Consider the following 16,769-nt stretch of genomic DNA (forward strand, 5'->3'; position numbering starts at 1 on the left):
AATCTTTATACTGTTTCAGTGTGTGAGGAATTGCAAGGAGAGAAAAGGGACAACTGTTAAAAGTTATTTAGGGAAATAATCTGCAAATCTGTTGGAAGTACTGCTCTTTGAGCTTTCTGTTTTTGTTTATACGCTTTTCAGATGGCTCTCAAATGGTAGAGTTGCTAGCATGACCCTGACACCAGTGGAGTTCTTAATCTGTTGGACTCTGTCTTTTACAGTTTTGTATTTCATCACTGACACCAATATACTGAATTATGTACTCATGATTAATGCAAAACATAACTCACTTTCATCTCTCATAAGAAACCAAATTTGGAAAAAACTGCTAGGTGCTTACCTCCTTTTTACCATTACTTTGAAAACTGACATTGTGTCTGTATCAACTTCTTACTGGTAGAACTTCAATCATCATAAATTAACATTATGCTTAAACATGAGACTTTACATGGACATCCTCATATAAAACATTTCTGTAAGTTCACAAAAAGAAAAGAAATGAGCCAATAATTTTTTAGAATTTTATGCATGTGTCCTTTGCAGCTGCAAAGAGATTGCTTTGCAGTAATAACTTTGAAAATCAATATATGTATGGGAAAGATTTTGTGGTGGAAACTTGGTTTTGATTTGTGTTTGAATATAAACTTTTCTAAACCCTGGAAAGTAAAAACATGAGACTGCTGTTTCTTAAGACAAAACGAGAAGCAATTTAAATGCTTTATGGATTCAAGATTAAAGTTATGACTTTTCTGTTGAATTACCTTATTTTTTTTAAGAATGCAGAGGCAGTCTCTGACCTTTCAGGATGTTGCACTTGCAAAGTTGTTTGTAATATCTTAAGGTAGTTCCAGCTATTTGTACAGTTATGGGTTAAGTGTTGAGATACTTTTCACTCTCCTTTGTGGTTCTGGGTTTTTTGGTAGTTCTCAAAATTTTCAAGTTGGCTATAGGGGAAGGTTAGAGCCAAAATACTGTTTTCTTTGGACTTGCACTAGTTTGTAAAGAAAAGAATCAAATTTAAATGCCTTTTATATTTGAAAAGGCTTTTCCTGTTCTTTCACTCTACATCTTTTCTTGTCCTGGCTGGAGCAATTTTGTGCTCTGTCGTTTTAGCTGTGCTGATTGAGAATGGACACGAACAAAATAATTTGTACTTTGTAGCATAAAGTATCTTACAAATTTTATTTTAATGCTTTTAATTTTTTCTCCTTAGAGCTCACACAAATTGAGGACCCAAGGGAGCAATGGAGAAGGGAGCAAGAAAGGATGCTGAAGGAATATTTAATAGTTGCCCAGGAGGCACTCAATGCCAAGAAAGAGATTTATCAAATAAAGCAGCAGCGTTTTGAACTAGCCCAAGAAGAATATCAACAATTGCACAAAATGTGTGAGGATGACAGCCGCTCTTATGCCAGCTGTGAGTTTATAGTCTTTTCTTGATTTTACCCACCTGCCTCTCACGAGTTGTGGTGTAAGAAATACTGTGTAGTGTTTCCATCACCGGATTCTTTTCTGAATGAAGATCCTGACTACAAAAGTGAGGTGCTATCCTTTGACTCTGCTGTTTAAGGTCTTTCATTTCCCGTTAGTTCTGTTAGAATATACACTTAACAGGGAAAAATGTTAACGCTAAACAGGGATGTAACACTAAACAGGGATATATCCCAGCTAGCATCTCTGCCCATCTTGGAACCAGCTGTAGTGATGCTTTCTGCAAAGCAATGAAGACAAGACTGAATGTTGCTAGACCAGCCACCCACTTGAACTCCTAAACTCATAGATTGTTCTACCCTCAACATGGGTGGAAGCCATCAACTTAGGGGAAAGCTTATGTGGATCCAAGGTCTGTTTAGCAACTTTATAAGGTGTTAGGAACAAACTGTTGTGGTCAAGAGCACCTCTGACCACAAAGCAGGAAACAGTACTTCCTGAGCGCACCTCATTCTTGAATGTCAGCCTGTGATGCTATTGGTGGCGTAGGTCTTAGAGCTTTGATTTCCTACCCTTTTCATTCTTAAGATGTCTCTGGTAGCTTGAAGTAGATGATACACGTTTCCTGAATTCTAAAGATGTTGCACCACTATGCAGTAGGAAGAGGTGTCTTTGCTGGAGAGCCAAACAGTCTAGTTCAAAGAAGTGTGTTAAGTGAATATACCCAACAGCCATGTGGAAATGTAGTGGAGTTTTACTGTGCTGGTTTAACTGCGAGTTTACTGTTAAATGACAAGTACTTGGTAAGAATGGGAAACTCTGCTTTAACCTTTTCTGAAAACATTCAAGAAACCTGACTGTGGAGGGAGACCTAAAGCAGGCACATGGATGGAAGTGTTTAGCTACTGATCCACTGGTATTTATTAATCCAAGGCAATTGATACGTATGCCAAAATCCTGAATAAATGGTGTTTTATGGCTGAAGTGTCTCTGTTACTGTTGAACTGGGATTCTCATCTTTTTGTTTAGTTTTGTTTAGTTTTAAATACATGTGTTCCGTGATTTAGTTTGTGACACAACTGAACAGTTTTGACTAGTTTTATTTCTTCCTGTTATGTTCAGTCTTAAGAAGTATTAAGATTTTTTTTCTTACTAAGAAAGAAATTTTTAAAAAGAAATTATTGTTTGCAATGTGTTTACCTACTGTTTAAAGACTTGGAATAGGATAAAAGACAGTATCATCAGTATTTTTTGAGATTATAAAATCTAAATAGACATTTATTGCAATAATTTTCTAGGAATGTGGGCTTTTTTTAAAAAAAAATTTGTGATAGTTCTATGGAATATTTTGTTGAATTACTTCTCAGATGAATATACAGAAAGAAACTTCTCTTGAAGATGAAAATATACTAGAAGAATATAACCTGTTTTTCATATTTTTGAAGCTCTTGGAAAAACAAGTTACTTGGAATGGCTACAAAATATGGCTTCAGATGACAAAATTGGAGCTTATCTGTAACAAATGGAAATGCTATGTCAATTGACTTATATTTCTCAATAGTCTCTGATAGTTTTGGTTTTTTTAGGTATATCTGGAATTGATAATGAGACTGTGTAAGAGCATTTAAATAAAATCTTCCACTTGTTCTGAGATGAAAAAATATTTTAATTTTCTACAGATGTGTTAATATATTTTACGTTGGTTTAAGGTCATATGCATTTGTTTTGCGAAAATGAGGTGAGCTGATTTAGCCAGATGATTTTTTTTTTTTTAATTTTTTTTAATTTCCCCTTGCGGATTAATTGTGCTGTCAACTCAAGATTCCCAGAGGCTTCTTCCCCACTTGTTTTTCTTAATTTGACTCCTCCACTCCACTGTGGGATGCTTGCTTCTCCATTTATTGTGCAGATATAGTAGGCTTCTAATTTGAGTGCAATTACATGACCAAAGTTGGGTGTTTATATTGTGAATATCCTTACCTCCACTACCACTCGTTTCAAGTTGTTGCATTGAAAGAACTAAAACTTGACAAAGTGTTTTCCTCCACTTTGCTTGTGGGTGCTGCCATTGACTCAGTGTTGTATGCTCATGAGTGGGAGGTGGCGTGAGCTCAGCGGCTGTGGGTTGGCAGGGAGGTGCCCATGCAGCAGTTTTGTGACTCAGTTGTGATCAGCACTGCTTAAAAAAAAAAATCCGTAGAAAATCCTGGATTTAGAGAATTAGTCCAGGCATGACTACCCATTTTGGCAAGTTTCTGCACGCTTGACGTGACCTTGGTGTTGCAGTAGTCTTTCAAGAGTCAAAGGCTCACTGCAGCGCAGATATGGATATGGGTTTCAAAGCAGCAGCCTTCGGCTATGCAAAAGGATGGAAGGTCTGGCAGCACAACCCCATCCACTCACATACCAGGCATTTTTCAGTGGGCCAGTGCTGCCTTGAGTGGCTCACTCTATAAATCATGGTTGCTCTTGCCCAGCCTCCTCTAGGACCTTTACTTCATCTCTCTAGGCTTTAGCTTGTAATGGCATAGCTTGAAATCATTGTCCGTCTCCAGATACAAATCAAGCTCTGGCAAGTAAGCTCTCGACACAGTGTATGTCGGTTCCATACACTGTTGCTTTAGGAGGCAACTTTTCTTTCTAGCTGATGTAATTTTGTTCTGACAATTGGGATTTTTTTAAGCATTAGTCCCTATCATACTGTTAATTCAGTATACTTAGAAAGCAGCTATCAGTTGTTAATATTACACTAATTCCTTGCATCAGTAAATGCCACCGTCCAGTCATAAAAGCTAGTTGCTTTTAGGAATATGCAGTGCTGCTATATGCAGTTATTGTTCAGGACAAAAGAAAAAAGTTTCAGGTGGGCCAAATGGAAATCTTCAGTTGTACTTTAGCACAGAGGATTATTTTAAAGCCTAAGGACTTGTAACTCTAAGAATTAATGCAACTGTTTATTGAAAAACTGCCACCAGTGTATTAAAGGGGGGGGGGGCAAAAAAAAAGTAAAATGTTGTTTTCTATCTGTTTAGCATTCTCTGGATTTTCAACTAATACCAAGTATGACCCATATCAGATTAAAGCAGAAATAGCCAGCCGTCGTGACAGAGTGAGTAGTCTTTTTTCATTTTGTAAAAATATGAATTACGCATGGGGGAAGGGAGGGAGACTGTTTTACTGTAGCATTTACACTGAAAGTTGCATGCATTTTTAGAAATATGGTATTAAAAAACTGCTTTTTTATTCCAACCTGTTTTTCTGTTAAAAGGATTCTACGTTAACTGCGTTTCAGTGACTTGCGAAGTAATGCTTTTTCCATGTTACAAGTGTAAACATTTTTGTCACAGATGTCAGAGGCAAGCTCAGCCAGGCTTCCAGAAATTGCTTTCTCTGTGCGACTGCCACAAGTAGTAAATAATCTGCAGTGAAATTCTTTCGTTATTAAATGCAGTTCAAGCCCACTCTCTTCATACCATTTACCCATTTTCAGTGAGGTTCCACTGAGCTCTAGATTTAGCCACTTATTTGGAAATCTCTTCACAATTCAGTAGACCTGTTGGCCAAATAGAATTTTTTAGCTAATTTGACCAGAACTCCTTTGTAAGGGGGAGGAGTTCAAGTATTCTGACAGTGGTAAGCAGTTCTGTAATAAAAATGTTCCATACTTATATAGTTATATATTTTTAAAAAACACTAGTATCATGGTTTTGGTATCATGTTTGCTGAAGGAAAAATAGTTGACTTGAATTTCTCTCATGATGCTTTAGCACAGAGATAAATATTGCACATTGGTTTCAAGCAAATTGATGTAAAAGTCATAAGCAATTATAAAAAGCAGTTTATAATATTAAGCTCTAGAACGTATTTAAAAACAATACCTTTCTTTTTCTTAAGGGATAAAATGGTTTTTAGCATGCTAGGCACTCAGCTCGCAAAATAATTAAAAAATGCTTCTCTTTGCAGGATAGTGTTCCATTTTTGTTGTAGTGACCACTTTTCACATGAGTGCCTCTGAAAATAAATCCCGTTCACCACCCTCCAAAGGCATTTATTCTATCTGTATATATTTACTACATGCTTGACTAGTGTTTGCTTGTTTTACATACTCTAAATGTCAGCATATTCTAAACAAGAAAATAAACCTTATTTCTTATTTATTTTAAGAAAATAAACAAGGTCTTCACTTATATGACTATTTCCCTCTTTTCCTGCATCTTAAAACAAAAAGACCTAATAAGTGAATGGGATAATATGTTCAACCAAATGTGTGCATAGCCATTGAGTTGTTGCAGGAAATAGAATGAAATATGCACTATAAAGTGTTTGTGTACATGATGTTAAGTGGTGCATTTTTTCATTTTACTTTTGGTGAGCTTGTGAGTGTTTAAAAGAGATGGTGAGGGTATAGGGGTGTTTTAGAGGCTGGTGCCATGAGTTTTGAGAAAAGGGCAAGAACAAATGGGGATGGGGGAGGGCTACACAGCATGGTGGGACTCTGACAGTCCTGGATACCATAAGTGCTGTGAAGCCCCTCACACAGGCCAGTTCTGCTGCCAGTAACTTTGTTTTCCCAGATGGAAAAATTACCAGCACTGAATGTTCAGGCTTTTTTAAAGTTGACTAAAGAGATGAAGACAGTTGAGATGTGTCTCTACTATGAAGGGAGAAGAAAAGTTCTATGGATTGAAACATGCTGTTAGCATAAGCTGTTGGAGATAGAAACATGATAAAATAGATGAGGAAATTGATACTTTAAAAGTTGACTGTTGTGACTACTGTTTGATTGGATCTTATGATATTTTAGGAAGTCCTGTTACTTTAATGAAGATTTTAAAGCAAAAAAACGAAGAAAACTTATCACTTCGAGTTTTTTGAAGTAGCTTAAAATTTTATATTTAAACCCAGTTATTTTTTATGGAAGCTTCTGTTGCATATTATTACTTTAAGTTATTTTATTTTCAGCTTTCTAGGCTAAAACGGGAATTGGCACAGATGAAGCAGGAGCTGCAATATAAAGAAAAAGGAGTGGAAACTCTACAAGAGTAAGTTGAGAGTTTGTGGGAGGAAAAATTGTTATTATTATGTGTTTTTAAAAATTTGTCTTGGAATTAATTTCTTAGAAAATATGTTGCCAAAAAGAAAAAGTTAAATGCTTTGCTTCAGACTTTTTACTGTGGTAATAATGCAGGGTGAGAGCAATGTGAAAGGATGGAAGAAGTGTTGGATAGAATTGGTTGGAGTGGTGAGTTCATAGATTCATATGCAAGAATAGTTTTATAGGCCCTGTTCTTTAACTCTTCCTGAAGATATTGTCAAAGTGGAATTAGATTTTTAAAATACTTTCCAAATGTTTTCTGGAAATATCTACTGCCTGGAGCACAGCCCAAAGCACCATGCTGTGGAGTCGTTTTCCTGTAGCAGTGCCAAGGCTTTCTGGCTGGGCACAGTACTTCTCCTGGGGGAAAAAGTGTACACCACAACACTGCTACTTCCTTTTACCTGGCAATCAGGCCATCTCCTTCTGCACAATGTAGCTGATTTGTGCCTGTACCGTAAATCTGGTGGTCTGTGGGAGCTTGGATTTTGCTACCTGTGTGCAAAATGACTGCATGTAACTGTGACCCCTTGTCCCCTCCCAGCAAGGAAAGGAAGCTCAGGCAATATCCCACTGCTCCCAGGGCTATTAGGCAGCCCGTGACCTGTTTGCTGTGTGTTCAGTGTCAAAAACTGTGAAATGGTGTGGTGACACTCTCCCTGCCACTCTTCCAGCAGGACATCAGTTGAGAACTGAGTGACTTCTGTGCTGTTTAGTCACCTACACATGTAGCACATACACAGGATTCCTGCTGGGATAGGGTGAGAGGTTGCCAGGCCGTAGAGAAGATGGCAGGTAAACACAGGTTGTTACGACTTGCAGATCTGTTCAGCGAGGCCAGGGGCTAGACCAAGAGCTTAAACAGCACTTGGATTTGCCTTGGATATGTGGCTGTGCCTTTAGAAGTCTTGGCCTTTTTTCCAGCATGCATATTAACGAACTGCCTAATGCAGGAGCTTCCTGCAAATGTTGGAACTGTTGCATGTCTAATTCATTTTACAGCATAAGTACAGTATCTGCAGAAATATTTTGAAGCTTTGGATTTATTGCATTGGTGCTAAAAAGCATGGGCTCACACTTTCACTTCAGGAATTCTGACAAAGTTCCAGGGATCCTGGAGCAGTTAAGCTGCTTATTTTCCAGTTTTGGTTTTGATTGGTACTACATTAACAAAACAATATAACTAAGATTTTACCTTTAAAGAAGAGGGAGTAGTAACCCAGGCACTTCATATTTTTGGTGTCTTTGATTTTTGTTTTGTTTTTTCTTTAATCAGTTACAAGGCGCTTTTGTTTTATAAAGCATTTGAAAAGTTTCAGAAAAGAAAACTTGTTCAACCAAAATTCTTCATTTGCAGATATAATGTAATGATTTTCAGGCATAACTATGTTTTTACTGAAGAATTTATAGGTACTTAGTGGAATTGTTAATGTGTGATATTAACTGAAAATTGGTAAACTAAAGCACTCAGATGTGTTTGCTATTTTGATATACTAAGTAATATTTTATGTATAGTCAGTGTCTCAATATGATGACCTAGATATGTAAGCAGTAACAGAACAAATGCAATTTTGTATTAAGATTCTTACTCATATTTTCTTTGAGTAAGAATTGCCTTGCCTTTTCTGCTTTCTTTATTTGTTTTCCTTCTTCTGGTTTTTGGGTTATTTGAAGGGTATAGGTTCAATTGTTTTATAAAAGGACTAACCACTTGACTAGGATGATGAAAGTATTTGAAGGCCATTTGAAACTCAAGATTGTTTTAATTAGTATAATTCATTTAAGATAGTCCAGCAAAGTAGTGCAACTTTTTGAGAAGTAAAGTCTGCAAATGATTAAGAATACAAATGTTAATCTTGGATATAGCCCAAGTCAAGTTGCCCATGCTATAGGATGGGGTTATAGGAGAGACATTCAGGAGAAGAATTATTTTAAAGCATATCTGATTCATCAATGGGTCACTCTAATCATCTAGTTTAAAAGTTCAAGCATGACAATGTGAAGCTTCAGTGCTGCCATTGCTGCTGTTGGTACAGTCACATTCTGTCCCATCCGTGCACTGGGTGGCACTTGTCATTGCTTGCTGAAGCTGGGGAGAACCTTTTGCCTGTGTGTTGTCTGGAGTTGCAGTGAATTTCTCTCAGTGTTTGTGCCTTGCTGAGCTCTGCTCTCTGCAGTGACTTCTTCACTTGTGAAAGGGACTTGTGGTTTTGTTTTTGGTTTGTGTCTTAAAGTAATTTTTTTGTTTTCCTTTCTGGTGAGATACGTGCTTTCTTTTGAGTATTTTGCTTCTAGTAGGAAGTGAGCCAATTTGGAGAGTACTTGCACTGAAAACTGAAGAGAGGAGTTTTTCTCCTTGTATACTCAGTAGGCAAATCAGGTTAAAAGCCTGTGCTCTAGCTTTTCCCTGGGTGATCTCTACCCTAGCTCTTTTATTTGTCGGGAGAGAAGGGTCAAGTACCAAGGCTGAAGTAGTTTAGTTTTTGCATATCCTCAAAGTAAGTGTATGGTCTAAAAACATATTGACTCCATCTTTAAAACAATAATGCTGATTTCTGCCTCTCCATCCCCCTTTTTTAAAGGTTATTGCACCTCAGATATTTCCCACTTCTGTTATTTTTCCTAAGTTTTTGGTCTGTGTAATTCTTCCTTTTTGCGCTAGGTCAAATCTTCAAGTAATGGCCAGACTGCAAATGGCATGCATCCTGTTCAGGTTTTTTACAGCCACGTTCATCACTTTATTTCAAGTATCAGCCAAGAACAATATTGGGAGCTGTCACACTTGTGGCTTAACATCTGGCTGAATGTTTGCTTTGAAAGTCTTACCAGAATGGCATTATGAGCAGGTATTGAAACCTGCTGCCAAGTGACTCCCTGTGCAACCTTTCCTGGGCATAGTTCTCAGAGAAGAGAGAACTTTTGTGATGATAGTGGTTAGGTTCCTCAGTATTTCCATCAGTTTATGTTGCTCTCTAATTCAAATGCCTTTGTTAAATACAAATCTCTTGCATTGACATTTTCCATGTACAGTGTCTGCCTTGGACTGTGTTTTGTTTTCTGTTCTTTTTAATTTTAATAAAATGGCTTAGCCATCTTTAAAGAGAATAAAAAGAAAACAAAACCACAAAACGACTATAGAGAAGTGGGGTTTTGTGGGGGGGGAGACAGGATTGAAGGATTTTTGGATACCTCTACGACTTCAATTCAGTCAAAATTTCAGTCTCTGTAATGCTGCTTTTATCAGGGCTGTACTTTCTACAGTTTCATCTATATTTGGCAATGTTGTGATAAACCTTTGGACATCAAAGTTTGTGTTTGTCCATTGGAGACTTTGTAGAGCTCAGCTGTAAAAGCCTGAAGAGATCCACTCCCTGCAGGATGGTGTTCCTTGGCCTCTGCCAGAGCCTTTGCCCCAAGGTGTGTCTGATCCTGTCACAGTCCAGAGTTGCAGGGTTAAATATGAGCCCTTTCTGGAAAGAATTCCTTCCTCTGGCCTGACAGCAGTTCCTCCTCCCCTGTGTTTTCAGTGACCCTTCTGCTCCCCGGCAGGAATTTTGGAGGAAGAAGGCGTTTAGCAACAAAGGAAATGAAAATTGGCCAGTTGGCCATGAGAGCGGAGTGAACACTGTGAGAAGTTGGGAGTGACAGGGAATTAAGACTGGCTAAACGATTTGTAGCTACAGACTAATTTAGAGGATAGGAGACCTGACAAAAGCTTTAGAATCAGATTTTAACTCAAGTACAGACCTGTGCTTTGGTGAGGATGGGGGGAGTCTTGTGTGTTTGAGAGCATGTGGAGGAAAATGGAGGAACACAGAATCTGCCCTATAGGGCTGAAGCATATTAATAGTCTATGTCTCCTAGAAACATCTTCCTCAGAAAACATATATTTTTGTGTATTAGTTGAATATTTTTTCTATTCATATAAAGGTCTGATCTATATTTGTATCATGCTATTTTTCATTAATAAAATGGAAGACTGCTGTTAACTCCATGCCTTTCAAAAATAAATCTTTATGAAAAAAGAAAAAAAAAAGACAATAAATGACAAGTAATTTTGTAAGCTACTTAAGTCATGACAGCAATACTGATTTAAGCCTAAATACTTTTGGCAGTATTTCCGATTCTTTCCTTAAACAAATTTTGATTCATAAGCTGGGCTCCAAAGTGACATCCAGGAACATGAATATGTGGATTACTGGACAAAAATCTGGTTGACATTAAATGATTTCCTTTTCCTGAAGTGCCACCTCGGTCCTAGCAAACAGTATAATGAGTATAATGAGGCATTTTTGTGTCCAATGTTTGGATGAAATTGTTTTTTTGTGAATTGTATTTTTAGTGAATTGGATTAGTTGTTTTACCATAGTTTTATTTTTTCAGAACTTTAACTAAAAATTAGTGAAGATTAAAAGGAAAACAAAACCAACCTAACAAAAACCCCAACTTAATTCCACATGACTTTTAAGTCCTTTCTTGTTCTTGAACCAATAATCATAAAAGTTTATATATTTTCTTATGTAACATGGCAGAATTTTTGTTTAAGTTGAAATCTTGATGTTCAGACTTATTTTGTGTTGTCTCCAAAAGCAGGAACTATCTGAAAAAAACAAACCAAACCAAAACCATAGAAATCCAACCTGTGGTTTTTTTTTTTTTTTATTAAGTATTGTGAGCTGCACAATAAAACCACAGGATTTTCATTCAAGCCTTTTGATTTTTCATTTTAAAATTTTAATATTAAAGCAAGTAATCGGATGCAAGTGGAATTTCACTGATTGTATTTAACTGGCAGAACATGCTGAGTGTTGTTGATACTCTTAGTGTAACATAATACCTACCTTGAAACTTTCAGTTATTCTCAGTATTGTAAATACAGTTTGGATATTCTTGTCCTATATGTATAGCATGCCCTCTCCTACTAGATCTTTTTAAAAACTGGTTCCCATTTGTAATGACCATTGTATGTTTTTATCTTTAATTCTGTTAACCAGATACACCTCTTCCTGAAGATGTTTACTCTGAGCATTGGCTTAAGCACCATTACACGTACCTCCTTTTTTCTACATGCACACTTCCTATGCTAGATTAACAGGAAAACTGAGTTTTTAATATTTTAACTGAAACGTAACATGAGTTTCACTAATTGCTATGGACAATCTGTGAAACCTGTTAAAACCCTATAGCAATTTGTTGTAAATCCAGGACCAAATGATTATTCTCTTGTCTTGTTCTTTATCTATAAATCTAAGCAAATTATCAAGACAGTACACTGCATTATGCTTCTGCATCCTCGTATATTGTCCTTTACTGTTGGGAATTTCTGGAAAAAAGGTTGAAAACTCAACCAGTAGATGTTCCATTTGAGAGTCTTTTATGTCAGGATGGGAACATCAGTAGTACTTCAACCTTGTGTCATATTAGAGCTCTTGCTCTTTGCCGAGTTTACATTTAAAATCTTCTGGGATAGTTCCAGGTTGTGTTTTTCTGTGCAGGATTATGATGTCTTACAGAAAAGATAGTCAAAGATCCTTAAAGAGCAGGAAAGCATTTGTAATAAAATTTTAGAAATTAAAATTTTCATTCTGAGAAAATGAGTAGCCTTTGCTAGAAACTTCTAAAGCAAGATCATACAAAAGTCCTGGAAGAGATGCTGCGATGTGTAGTGCTGCATGGAAAATGTGACAGCTAGACTGCTACCTTATCTTTTGAGTTAGAACCATGTAGGTTAGTTTTAGGTTGATTTTACTTTTGTTGCTTGAAACAGGCCACAGACATTGCCTGCAGAAAGCTCTGTGTTAGGACTGAGGAAATTTGTTGCTTCTGAAGAACCTTGGTAGATAATTGCTTTGCTTTGTCTTTAGAGCGGACTTGGCATTGAGTGCTGTGTTAGTTCTGAAGAGAGTATAATTTTATTCCTGAAAATAAAGTGGAACATGAATAAGCAAGCGGTCATAAGAAGTTTATGTGTTTTCTAATTGTGTGAAAATTCCTGAATTTGTCTTAATCTTTTGAACAGGATTGATCGTAAGATGTCAAATGCTCATACAAATTATAGACTGGATGAAGCACAAGCTATAATGAGTGAACTTCGAACCATAAAGAAAGCTATATGCACAGGTGAAAAAGAAAGGCAGGACCTTATGCAGGTAAAAATATACTATTGAACAAATAGCTGCTAAATAGTAATTAAGTACTGTTGTTTTCTTGTTAGGGATTGCATTGAGTTTACCGAGTTTAAATAATGAAGTAGGGTGCCCTAAACTGATTTTTCTGTTTGATAATTACCAATATCAAGCAGCTCAAAAAAGGTAAGTAGTCATTTTCTATAGTGTGAACTCAGAGTTTTATATACATTTTGTATTTTTATCTTAGGTAATGTAGTTACCTAAGTTACATTTAGATCAATGTCTTTTTTGAATATAGTTTTCCATTGTTGCTATGTCTAAGGCTGCTATGGAGTAACTGTGCTGAATTAAAAAAAAAAAAAGAAAATCTTTGTTTTGCAATATTTGTTTTTCGTTTTGTGTAATGTCTCTTTGTATTACCTATAATGAAGTAAGTTTGAGAATTCATGTGTTAAAATGCTTACCATGTCAACCATGTTTTTCCTTTCCTAAGTATTTCACAAAACTGTATCTCTGTGTTACAATGTCACTTTTTGCCCTAAACTCTGAAGTACCCACATCAAAGCACACGTTAATTTAAAATGTTCTCGCAAAACCCTAAAGATTATGATTAAATACAGTGTATACAGAAACCAAAACGAAACCTTAAAATTATTTAATGAATCTGAGCATGAGGATTGAGGGGAGATACATGCCTGAGTAGTGGTCTCATTTTTAAATGGATTCTGCATCCCACTTTGAGCTCTCAGTTGTGTGTCTGTGCTATTAATGTGATAGGGGCTTGATCAGAGGAAAATGAGCCTGTGCCACCACAGGGACTTCAATACAGACTTGGTAAAATATGCTGCAGATACAGAGAGGTGATAAGGACAATTATCTTCACCCAGACTTCAAACATCTGTATGGAAAAAGACATTTATTATCTAAAGTTTTGGAACTGTACTAAATATTGCTACTCAAACATTTTCTTTCAGTTTTCTCTGCAGTAGTTTTTTGAATTTTTTCTTTTTTTTTTTTTTAATTGTTAAATGATATAGGTAGCTTATAATCTACATATAATTAATTTCCATAGTTATACAATTATTCAGTCACCAAAGCATTACACAAAGGTCATTTGATGGACCACAAATCCTTGTTCAAGTAGACAGAACACTTAAGTTACTATGAAAAGTTTCTGCCTTGGCAGCTTTTAACATATTTGATATTTTGGGTTGGCCAAGTTTTTAAGTGATTCTCAGCCTGCCACATACCTGGCTAGCAAGAAATTATTAGAAAGGCAGTTCTTTGTGGATACGGTAACACACATTTTAGGAAACGAACTGGTGATATAAAGACTTAAGTGTGAGATCTTGGAGCAACCTAACTACTGGCCTTGTTTTCACTCCCCCAATACATTTTTCCCCCCACTCTTTTCCTAACATTTTTGGCCCTCAGTGGCAGTAAATTCAGCCGTAAACATTGAGGTGCTGACAATCATATATGCTAACCCAACCCTAGGTGCACTTGCAGTTTCTTTAAATAGAGTGTTGAGGGAGTTAGAATCTGTCTGGGATCAAGCTTGGCATCAAGGATTGGGCAATACTCCCAGAACCAGAATGCAGAGGTTGCACAAGACAGAAGCAAAAATGAAAAGTGTTTCATACTTCTTCATGGGTCTATGTGAAATACAGGAAATATGAGTCTAGGAAGTATCATTTTTTTAATGAATCTGTTGTGATAGCATCCAATAATAGACGTATAGTCCAGGACAATCTAGAAAATAGCTTCCCCCAGGAGTGTAGCATGCAAAACAGTTCTCTATGTTTTGTTGAAGTGGTAATAAGGAATTAAATGCCATAGTTTGCGACATCTACAGTTGTAAAAGTTGTGTATTTCTGCCAACTTCTGCAAAAATATCCAGCTCTCTGCCTGATACTTTTTTAATTTTGACAAAAAAATAATCTTTGTTGACACCATAGTTATCTGTGCTTGTGCTTTTTATAATTACTTGAAGATTATTGTTCTGGATTTATTTAGCTTTGTCTAACAAGGGCAAATCTATTTTAAATATCTTCCTAATGAGTTCAGAATTTGATTTTTAATTTACTATCAATATTGAAATAGTTTTGTCCTTGAAGATGCTACATTTTAAAGCTGTTGCTGGTAAAACAAACTTTGTTATGAAATCTTTTTTTGGTTTGAAATTTGTTAATAGAGGAGTTTGAAGTATTGTGTAAAAAGATGGGGATTTATTTCAGAGAAAGGAAATAGATGGGGCCAGTGTAAGCAACAGAACTAAACATAGTAGAAGTGACTCAGTCTTGTGTAGGTGCGTGGAAAATTGTAGCTGCTGTAGAAATATGAAAATTAGATTTGGTTGTGTGGGAGAAAAGGTTGACGAGGGAAGGAGAGGGTGGTCAGATTTAAACTGGATGCTGTGGTTACAAATAAAGCCAAACATGCAGTGTCAGTGTTCCAAAACAGTGGGTGAAATTTTTATATAAGATTGAATAATAAAGGTGTATGGTTAGGTTCCTGAAAGCAATTTGTTTGTCTCTCCTTCTCGTCTCTTTCATACTTTTTTTCTGTTCCAGTGTGCATGTGCTTTTAAAATATCATCCTTTATCCTTGAAAAACACAGGAATTTGTCTTTTTTTTTTCCCTTCTCCTTTTATTTTTATTTTTTTCTTTTTTTTTCCTTTCCTTTCTTTTTGGTAGCAGTGAGATTGGCTAAATAGGTTAGATAGGAACTGCACTGAAATTGTGCAGAGAGCTCCCAAATCAGATGGTAACAGACAATGATGAAGTGACAGTGCTCGTTTATCTCTTTTTGTGTAAGTCTGGGCTGCTGTGCCTAGAACTTCACATTAACAGTAGGCTCTCTGGTAGTTTCTGTGGGACTGCAATAAACAGTTCCTAAACTCTAGATGAAAGATGGATTCCTCCATATAGCTGGTGAGGAAATTACTCCTAGCAATTTATGTAAATTTTTTTCTGCTTAAAAGCATGCTAATTTGGGTTGTAATTTTCCATGTTAGGTTTGCTGGTGGCTGTGTTTTCATTCACCCAACTATAAGGACTCAAGGCGTTTATGCTTGCCCTAGGGCATAGTCACCTGTGCAATAGATGTAAGTTAATGTGGCAGTGTAACTTGAAATTGAATTTTGCTGTCTCAGAACTGAGAAGAAAATATTTTGTTTGTCCTTCATATTAAGATGGCTCAGTTCAATTGGGAGGTGGCAGAAGAGCTGGCTTTTTTGGAGGATCCAGGACAAGTAAGGTTTCTGGAGGCCGGCACGTCCGGCATTGCTCTGCACTGTCCTCCATCCTTGCCAATGCTGAGCATGAAATTCCAGCCCCACTCAGACGCTGTAGTAAGAGCAGAGAGAGACTGAGGAGGGAGCAGCACGTGCTCTCTGACATGTGGTGTGTACCTATGACTCTGCCCTCTGACATGTGGTGTGTACCTATGACTCTGCCTTTCCTTTCTCCACCTTAAGGGGTGTCAGGGAAGAACACAGAAACCTTCCTTGTAGCCAGGAACCTACTTGTTTATTCATCCTATACCAGACTTTGTGTTTTCCCTCTTTTTCATCTCCAGTGGAGGCTGGCCTGAGGGAGAGACTGCTATATGAGAGTGAAGGGATGGACTTGATGATCTCAGAGGTCCTTTCCAACCCATCTGATTCTATGATTCTATGACCATGTATGGTGGAAATGGAGGCCACCAGAAGAAGATGCTTTTTCTGGCCAGTTTCAGGCCTGCTGCAGTTCCATCCTATGAGATGCTTCCTAGGCTCTGAAACCAGATGCCTTCAACTTCAGAGTGGCCTTGCTGTTCCTGTCAGTAGCAAACAGTTGTTACACAGGTTCATTTCTGGACTCCATTAGTTGAATTTGTTGTAAGAAAAAGCAGCATTGCTATGTTATCCTTTTTAAACTGCACTTTGAGAAATCTCCTGATAATTAGATATGGACAGTAACCTGGGCTTGTTGCAAATCACCAGTGGTCAGAACCACTGAGAGTCCTGAGAGTCAGCCTTTTCCCAATGCAGTGCTTTGGATTTGTCTCTGATTCTGTAGTTAAGATACTGGACTAAGCAGTTTTAGTGATTTTTTTTTTAATCTGTATTTTT

The 16,769-nt window shown here is 36.9% G+C and overlaps 1 protein-coding gene across 4 annotated transcripts in view; it reads left to right on the forward strand.

Moving 5' to 3' along the window:
* The window catches only part of WWC3 (WWC family member 3), a 94,321-nt gene that overhangs the window by 39,389 nt on the left and 38,163 nt on the right, over positions 1-16,769 (forward strand). For all 4 annotated transcript variants that reach the window (XM_027890257.1, XM_027890259.1, XM_027890255.1 and 1 more), the window contains 4 exons: positions 1,214-1,417; positions 4,464-4,540; positions 6,394-6,473; positions 12,546-12,675. In XM_027890257.1, the coding sequence (XP_027746058.1) occupies positions 1,214-1,417; positions 4,464-4,540; positions 6,394-6,473; positions 12,546-12,675 (491 nt within the window). The remainder of the gene's footprint in view (positions 1-1,213; positions 1,418-4,463; positions 4,541-6,393; positions 6,474-12,545; positions 12,676-16,769) is intronic.

This window comes from Empidonax traillii, unplaced genomic scaffold (assembly GCF_003031625.1).
Source record: "Empidonax traillii isolate 1590-97213 ecotype Southwest subspecies unplaced genomic scaffold, ASM303162v1 scaffold282:size975252, whole genome shotgun sequence".
Lineage (NCBI taxonomy): Eukaryota > Metazoa > Chordata > Aves > Passeriformes > Tyrannidae > Empidonax > Empidonax traillii.